General features: G+C 44.1%; 1 protein-coding gene across 1 annotated transcript in view; it reads left to right on the forward strand.

Annotated features, from left to right (window-relative positions):
• The window catches only part of PXT1 (peroxisomal testis enriched protein 1), a 56,096-nt gene extending 48,639 nt beyond the window's left edge, over window positions 1-7,457 (forward strand). Inside the window, exon 5 of the mRNA XM_023212658.2 lies at window positions 6,166-7,457. Within this exon, the coding sequence (XP_023068426.1) occupies window positions 6,166-6,270 (105 nt within the window). The 3' untranslated portion in view covers window positions 6,271-7,457. The remainder of the gene's footprint in view (window positions 1-6,165) is intronic.
• Window positions 7,458-9,147: the final 1,690 nt, after the last annotated feature.

Consider the following 9,147-nt stretch of genomic DNA (forward strand, 5'->3'; position numbering starts at 1 on the left):
TGACTACTTATCTTTTTATCATTATATGAGTCTTTTTTTTTTTTTTTTTGAGACAGGTTCTTGCTCTGTTGCCTAGTCTGGAGTGCAGTGCTATGATCATAGCTCACACAGCCTTGAACTCCTGGGTTCAATTGATTCTCCCACCTCAGCCTCCTGAGTTGCTGGGACCACAGGCATGTGCCACCACACCTGGCTAATTTTTAAATTTTTATTTTATTTTATTTTTTTGTAGAGACAGGGCCTCACTATGTTGCCCAGGCTGGTCCTGGATTCCTGGGCTCAAATGATCTTCCTGCCTTGGCCTAGGAGTCATTTGTATATTCTGGATTTAAGTTTCTTATCAAATCATATATATGATTTGCAAATATTATAACCCATTCTGTAGGTTGTCCTTTTACTTTATTGATAGTGTTCTTTGAAGTACAAAAGTTTTAAATTTTGATGAAGTTCAATTTATCTACTTTTCTTTTTGTTGCTAGTGCTTTTGCTTTGGGTGTCACATTTATGTTTTCTTCTAAAGGCTTTTTAGTTTTAGTTGTTAAATTTAGGTCTTTGATCCATTTGAAATTAATTTTTACATACATTTTAGTTAAGAGTCTATCTTCATTTTTTGGCATATGGGTATCCTGTTGTCCCAACACCATTTGGATTTTGTTGTTGTTTGTTTATTTGTTTGAGGCGGGGTCTTGTTATGCTGCCCAGACTGGCCTCAAACTCCTGGGCTCAAGAGATCCTCCCACCTCAACCTCCTGAGTAGCTGGGACTATAGGTACATCTCACTGTGTTTGGAGTACCATTTGTTGAAAAGACGATTGTTTCCCTATAAATTGTTTTGGTGTTATGGGATCTTTGGGGTGCAATTTTCTGGCTGGAAATCTCTGTGGCCATGGCATCTTTTCCCCAAGTTCTTGTCCTGCATCCAGGAAGAATGAGGTACGCAGACAGTGAAGGGTAAACAAGACAAAGATGAGCTTATTGAGTGTTACAACAGCTCAGAGGAGATCCGCAGTGGGTAGCTCCTCTCTGTAGGCAGGTTATCCATTGAGTGTTCAGTTCTTAGCAGAGAGGAGGCCCTGGAGAGAGTAGCTCCTCTTTGCAACTAGTCCTCCCAATGTCTGCAGCTCTCAGTGGAGAGGCGGCCCTAGAGAGGGTGGCTCCTCTCTGCCAGCAGGTCATCTCTGCAGCTGTTAGCAGGGAGAGCAGTTCCTCTCTGCAACTTGTTGTTCCCTCATCTCCAGCTGTCAGCAGAGAGGGTAGCTTCTCTCTGCAGCTGATCATCCCATTGTCTCTCTACCCTCTTTGTCCTGAGGACATCATCTGCCCTGCTCTGGCTGAGCCCAAGGCTTTTATGGACCTCAGAGGGGAGGCAGTGCATGCTGATTGGTCCATGGGTGGCCATGGGTGGGCCTGGAAGGGGCACCACCAGTCCTCACTCTGGTGCACAGGACTGGCAGCCTAGCCCCCAGCCTTTAGACCCTCCCTGACCTGAAGGTGAGGTATCACTGGGGACCCACTCCCTTCCACCCAGGAATCAATCTGCCTCCGGCGCCATGAGGGACTTGGCCCCAACCCCTACTCAGAGATTGGAGCAGGCTCTGGGAGCAGAGAGAGGCCAGGCAGTGGAAGCAGACACCCCTGAGCCTTCAGGGGTAGGGGTAGGTCCTTCCTGGGGCCCCCAAGGGTGCAGGCTGCAGAAATGCCTGGGTCCTGCAACTGGGAGGGTGGCCAGAGTGTCTCCCAGGGAGCTCCTGCCCCAACTCAGAAGGGGTGGGGCTCCCACTGGCTCCATGGAGCATGCGGCCCAAGCTGCACCTTCCTGCTGCAGCCAGCATGAGGGCAGCAGCCATTGCCATCCTTGGCACCCTTGTTGAAAACCAGTGGGCTGTAAATATGAGAGTTTCTTTCTTACTCTCAATTCTGTTTCACTGATCTGTATAGCTATCCTTATGCCTGCTCCAGCTTTTCTTGCGGGACTTTACAAAGCTAGTTTTGACCTAGACATTTGTTCTGTACTATAAACCTATAAACTTGCACTTTAGAATACCTTTTTTGTTGTTGTTGTTTTGAGACAGGGTCCCACTCTGTTGCCCAATTTGGAGTGCAGTGGCACTATCTCACTGCAGCCTCAACTTCCCAGGTTCAAGGAATCCTCCCACCTAGGCCTCCAGAGTAGCTGGGACCACAGTTGCCCACCACCACACCTGGCTAATTTTTTTGTAGAGACAGGATTTCACCACGTTGCCCAGCCTGGTCTCAAACTCCTGGGCTCAAGTAATCTGTCTGCGTCGGCCTCCCAAAGTGCTAGGATTATAGGCATGAGCCACTGCACTCAGCCTAGAACACCTTTAAAAAGACCACAACACATTTAAAAAATAATAGTTTGAAAAATTCCAGCCGAGTGTGGTGGCCACAGTCCCAGCTACTCGGGGGCCGAGGTGGGAGGATTGCTTGAGCCTGTGAGGTCAAGACTGCAGTAAGCTGTGATCGTGCCACTGCACTCCAGCCTGGGTAACAGAGTGAGACCCTGTCGCAAAAAAAAAAAAAAAAAAAAAAAAAATCCTTCTAAGTTTGGCTCTGAAATGCTGAAGACTTTGCTGCTTCGAAGTTCGAATCAAGGAAATTAACAGAATTTCAAGTCTGGCGTGGTAACTTTCTTTCATATATAGTCATCATTTATTTACCTTTTGTACTCTGTTTAATCAAGCAGTCACATCGATTCTCTAGATGCCTTCCTGCCATTGATGTATTTAAAGAAACTTTTATTCTTGCTCTTGGAACTGCCTATCAAGCAGCTCATCAAGTTATATTTTTATCTGCTAAATGGATTGTTGTTGAGCTGCCAAATTTTTTGCTCTCTTGTTCTTTTTACTTAAGCAAGTGCTCTGTCTTTTTCAAAAGTGTTCTGTTTCTCAAAATAATATCTTTTAGTCTGGGCACAGTGGCTCACACCTGTAATCCCAGCACGTTAGGAGGCTGAGGCCAGGAGTTTGAGACCAGCCTGGGTAACATAGTGAGACCCTGTCTCTACAAAACAATTTTTTGAAAAATTAGCCAGGTGTGGTGGTGTGTGCCTGTAGTCCAGCTACTTGGGAGGCTGAAGTGGGAGGATTGCTTGAGCCCAGGAATTCGAGGCCATAATGAGCTATGATTGTGTCACTGCACTTCAACATGGGTGACAGAGAGAGACCCTGAATCTGAAAAAGAAAAAAAAATCTTCTATTTTGCCATTGAGTTGTGTGGGGTTTTGGTTCAAGTATGTTTTTTTTTTTTTTATCCAGTTTTTTTTGTTTTTTTGTTTTTTAAAGCCTGGGACATATACTTTTTCTAGATATAAAGCACGTTTTAAAATAGTTAGGCTTCTCATCACTTTAAGAATTTTAAATATGCCTTTGAAATTTTTCTCTCCTTCTGGGTTCTGGAAACTGCTCCCTCCCTGTCCTTATGCCCCTAGGAGTGGTGACAACTCTGTTGTCACTGGGTCTTAGTACTGCCCCATCCTCTGTGGTTTCTCCACACCTTTGTAGAGTCTCTCTATTTAACTCACCTTGAGTTAGCCTAATTTGGGTGTACCATCTGTTTCCTCTGGGAATCTGACTGATGTCATAATGCATAGGGAATTTCTCTGTTAGAAAGAAGGGAGGGAAACAAACATTTATTAAAATTTTTTCCAGGTACCTTTTGAGATACTTTTTCATGTTTCATTTCATTCTCCCAGTAACCCTATGAACTGCTGTCACAGGTATTTCAGGAGAAGCAGTGGAGTTTCAGAGAGATTACAAAACTTATCAAAGGGCACTTAGCTTCTAAGTGACAAGACTGGAATTTAAATATATGAGCATCTGACTCAGTGTTCTATACTTTTTCTTGTCTGCCATGCTGAAAGGAAACTCATTCCATTTTCCTAGCTGATATCAACTATAAGAGGGGGAGAAAATCCTTTAATGATTTTCAGTTGCTAGCAGGACAAAGTCTAAGTTCCTTAGCCCACTGCTAATGGTTTTCCATTCCTTCCTCCATTCATTTCTTCAACTTTTATCGAGCACCTACTGTATGTCAGGCTCTGTTTAAGTACTGGAGATATGGGAGTGATCAAAGAGACAGTATTCCTGGTCTCATGGAGTTTGTAAGGGAGACAAACAGTATCTACACAAATAAAGTAGGTAGTTTATCAGATAGTGATACATGCTTTGGAGAAAAGTAAAGCAAGGAAAGGGATAAGGACTGTTGGGGTTTGCAATTTTAAGTAGAGATGTTAAGGGAAGGCCTCACTGAGAAGGTGACTTTGTTTTATTTTATTTTATTTTTTTATTTTGAGACATAGTCTCACTCTGTCATCCAGGCTGGAATGCCGTGGCACAAAGTCATCACTGCAACCTCTGCCTCCTAGGTGCAAGCAGTTATCACGCCTCAGCCTCCCGAGTAGCTGGGAGTATAGGCATGCCACCACACTGGCTATTTTTATATTTTTAGTACAGGGGTGTTTCACCATGTTGGCCAGGCTGGTCTCAAACTCATGGGCTCAAGTGCTCCACCAGCCTTGACCTCCCAAAGTGCTTACAGGCATGAGCCATAAAGAAGGTGACTTCTGAGGAAAACCTTGAAAGAAGCATGGGACTGAGCTGTGGATATCGGGGAGGAGGCAGAGGATTGGAGGCAGGAGGACAGCAAAGCCCCTGGGGCAGGAATGCATCTCATGTGTTTGAAGAATGGCAAGGAGGCCAGTGTGGCTGAAGCTGAGTGAGGGAGAAAGTCATAAAAGATATGGTCAGGGCCAGGCATGGTGGCTCACGCCTATAATCCTGGCACTTTGGGAGGCCGAGGAGGGCGGATCACCTGAGGTTGGGAGTTCGAGACTAGCCTGACCAACATGGAAAAACCCTGTCTCTACTAAAAATACAAAAAAAATTAGCTAGGCTTGGTGGTTCATGCCTGTAATCCTGGCTACACAGGAGGCTGAGGCAGGAGAATCGCTTAAACCTGGGAGGTGGAGGTTGTGGTGAGCGAGAGTGCGACATTGCACTCCAGCCTGGGCTACAAGAGTGAAAATCCATCTGAAAAAAAAAAAAAATATATATATATATATTTATATATATGGTGGGCAGATTAGGTACAGCCTTGAGGTCACTACAAGGGCTTTTTTTCTAGTGAGGTGGCACCATTGGAGGGCACTGAGCTGAGGAGCCACATTTCAACAGTCCACAGAGGGAGCTGTGCTCAGGGGGCAGGCAGGGGGAGCATTTGTGTCTGACCCACAGTCTTTTTCTGATGTTCTGACATAAACAGTTGTTACTTTCTACTCCAAAGTACTTCATATTCACCTCACCTCTTTGCCCATCTAAGTCCTAGACATTATTAATTACGGTTATTATTATTATTATTATTATTATTGAGACATGATCTCCCTCTGTTGCCCAGGCTGGAGTGCTGTGGCACAATCACAGCTCACTGCAGCCTCGACCTCCCAGGCACAGGTGATCCTCCCCCCTCAGCCTCCTGAGTAGCTGGGACTACAGGTGTGTGCCACCATGCCTGGCTAATTTTTTCCAGAAATGAGGTTTCACCATGTTGCCCAGGCTGGTCTCAAACTCCTGAGCTCAAGCCATTCACCTGCCTTGGCCTCCCAAAGTGCTGGGACTACAGGCGGGAGCCACCATGCCCAGTCTTCTCTCCATTCTTCTAGCCTCAAGGCAAATTTGCTTACCCCTTTGAGAGGACTAAGAAAATGTTTTGGGAAGCCAGGGGAATAGGTTATCATCCCTGAAAAGAGTGTCCCAGTTTGCTGATGAGCCCCAATTTGTTGAGACCAGCCTAGGCAACATAGTGAGACCCTGTCTGCACAAAATATTTTTTAAAATTAGCCAGATGTGATGGCATGCATCTGTGGTCCTAGATACTGGGGAGGCCGAGGTGGGAGAATCTCTTGAGCCCAGAAGTTTGAAGCCAGATGGGAAAGATGGTCAGATAGGCAAACTTCCAAGGCGATATGAGGATATGGCCATATGGAAGGTGCTGTCCTTCAGCTCATACAATTCATAAAGCAACCCAAGAAGCTTGTTTGCAGCATGGATTGAATTAATATTTTCCATTGTGTTGAATTTTTAACTTTGGATTATTCTATCACTTAAAAACAAAACCTTTCTCTCTGTCTCTCTTTTTTTCAAATAGGATCTTCAACAGGATGTCAGAGATGCACTAGATGGTTTTGTCTTCTTTTTCTTTAGAAGAGTTCAGGTGTTGTTGCATTTTTTCTGGAACAACCATTTGCTGTAAAAGGAAAGTAAAGGTCAAGTTCTGCTTTCTTTTTACCCTCTGAGAAACATGAGTCCCACTGGGACAGACGGGAAGAACACCCTTCTTCGTCTGCCATCACTGTTGGTCTACACCTGGTTTGTTGAAGAACTGCAGGCTCACGAGCCATTCGTCTCTTCGGAGGAACTAGCTATGAGATGTCTGTGATCACGTCATGGTAAAGCCCAAGAAGTAAACCCCAGGAAGCCTTGCTGCCCAGAAAATGCCAGTGCTGTGGATGGTCCCAGGGCTCCTTGTGAGGAAACCTTGAACATTTCCTTCCAGGAATGAAAGAGAATCTTGTCCTCAAACTAAAGGTCACAGAAATGGGCACTTTCTCCTGGGCCACTCCCTGGGCACCATGCCCTCTGGTGACCTGTTGGCTCCACTCTCGTTACTCATGTCCAGATCTGCAGTGCCAGCTTCTCCTTCTCAGTAACATGTCACCTCCCTGCCCCAGTCCTGGCTCCAACCCTCTCTGGAAAATCGAAGTGAAACATTTGTCTCTAATACTCAAATCCAACATATGGTTCATCTCATCTACCTTCCCATTTCCATGCCTAGAGGCCCCACGACTACCATTAGCACCATTGGGTGTTTCCTTCTCAGGCTCTGATTCTACAACATTTACGTTCTTGTCTCACCTTTGATCCTCTTACTCCTCTGTGACCCCCTTTAGGTCTTCCTTCAGCACTCCAGTGTTTTCCCATACCACTCGACCCTGCTCCAAGGTGTCTTTCCCTGCTCTGCCATCCTCTTTTAGGCTTGCCTGCTTAAAATTGGGAGTGCTTAGTCCTTGGCCAACAGTCCTGCTTTCTAGAAGAGTGTAAGACCTGAAAGAGTTATGAATCCATCACAGGGCAAAAACTTCTCTGTTCCTACTGCTGGATGGTTTTGCTGTTATTGGTTGGTGGGCCCTTTGCCTGTTGAATGTATTTCACTCATTCTCTCCTGCACACTCTTACGCAGTTCTTTCACCTCTATTCTTCTCCTTTTACGTTTGTGTCTACCTCATAGTCCCTCTCTCCCCTCCTTTAAAATAATTATAAATATTTTAAAAGTTTGTTGTTATAAATTAAAAGTTTATGTATATATCTTGAGCTCTTCATAGTGGTGTTATTTTTAAAAATTCTAAAAAAGAAATAAATGTTATTTTATTGAGCATGAAACCCCTGTGCATATTTCTTTCTTGAAGGAGGAACCCCATGGCAGGATCTAGCCACTTATTCTTGCTCATATTGGTTTGTAGACTTTGATTATACATACCATCAACTTTGTCCTTCCAAAGGGAAATGTCTCCATTTTTAGTCTGTCTCAGGCAGTGCCTATTTATTTCTATTATTACTTAGGTTCTGGCAGACTAGCCCTAAAACTTTCTTTTTAAAATTTATTTTGAATAGGTTTTTATTTATATGATTCAAAAATCAAAACAAGGCCGGGCACAGTGGCTCACACCTGTAATCCCAGCACTTTGGGAGGCCGAGGTGGGCAGATGACAAGGTCATGAGATCGAGACCATCGTGGCCAACATGGTGAAACCCCGTCTCTACTAAAAATACAAAAATTAGCTGGGTGCAGTGGCACACGCCTGTAGTCCCAGCTACTCAGGAGGCTGAGGCAGGAGAACTGCTTGAACCCAGGAGGCGGAGGTTGCAGTGAGCCAAGGTGATACCACTGCACTCCAGGCTGGCGACAGAGTGAGACTCCGTCTTAGAAAAAAAAAAAATCACAACAATATGAAAAGGTTTGCAACAAAAACCCTTTCTCTTATTTTCTACTCTAAATTCCAGTTATGCTTTTTAGTTTTTATGTATTCTTCCAGAGGTTCTTTGTATAAACACTAGTTAATACATACATATATACGCACACACATATACACACACATATATTTACATACAAGAGGTAGTGTGTAATACACAGTGTTTCGTACCTTGATTTTTTTACTTAGCATGGGTGGTCAGGCACTGTTCTGGGTGTTTTACAAATGTTAACTTACTTATTCATAACAACCTTATGAGACAGGTATTATTATTTGCTCTTTTTCACTGTTAAAAAATTGAGGCAGTACAACAGACACATGAAAAAATGCTCATCATCACTGGCCATCAGAGAAATGCAAATCCAAACCACAATGAGATACCATTTCACACCAGTTAGAATGGCAATCATTAAAAAGTCAGGAAACAACAGGTGCTAGAGAGGATGTGGAGAAATAGGAACACTTTTGCACCGTCGGTTGGATTGTAAACTAGTTCAACCATTATGGAAAACAGTATGGCGATTCCTCAAGGATCTAGATCTAGATGTACCATATGACCCAGCCATCCCACTACTGGGTATATACCCAAAGGATTATAAATCATGCTGCTATAAAGACACATGCACACGTATGTTTATTGCGGCACTACTCACAATAGCAAAGACTTGGAATCAACCCAAATGTCCATCTGTGACAGACTGGATTAAGAAAATGTGGCACATATACACCATGGAATATTATGCAGCCATAAAAAAGGATGAGTTTGCGTCCTTTGTAGGGACATGGATGCAGCTGGAAACCATCATTCTTAGCAAACTATCGCAAGAACAGAAAACCAAACACCGCATGTTCTCACTCATAGGTGGGAACTGAACAATGAGATCACTTGGACTCGGGAAGGGGAACATCACACATCGGGGCCTATCATGGGGGGGAAGGGGGGAGGGATTGCATTGGGAGTTATACCTGATATAAATGACGAATTGATGGGTGCTGACGAGTTGATGGGTGCAGCACACCAACATGGCACAAATATACATATGTAACAAACCTGCACGTTATGCACATGTACCCTAGAACTTAAAGTATAATAATAAAAT

Source organism: Piliocolobus tephrosceles, chromosome 5 (assembly GCF_002776525.5).
Source record: "Piliocolobus tephrosceles isolate RC106 chromosome 5, ASM277652v3, whole genome shotgun sequence".
In the NCBI taxonomy this organism is placed as follows: Eukaryota; Metazoa; Chordata; class Mammalia; order Primates; family Cercopithecidae; genus Piliocolobus; species Piliocolobus tephrosceles.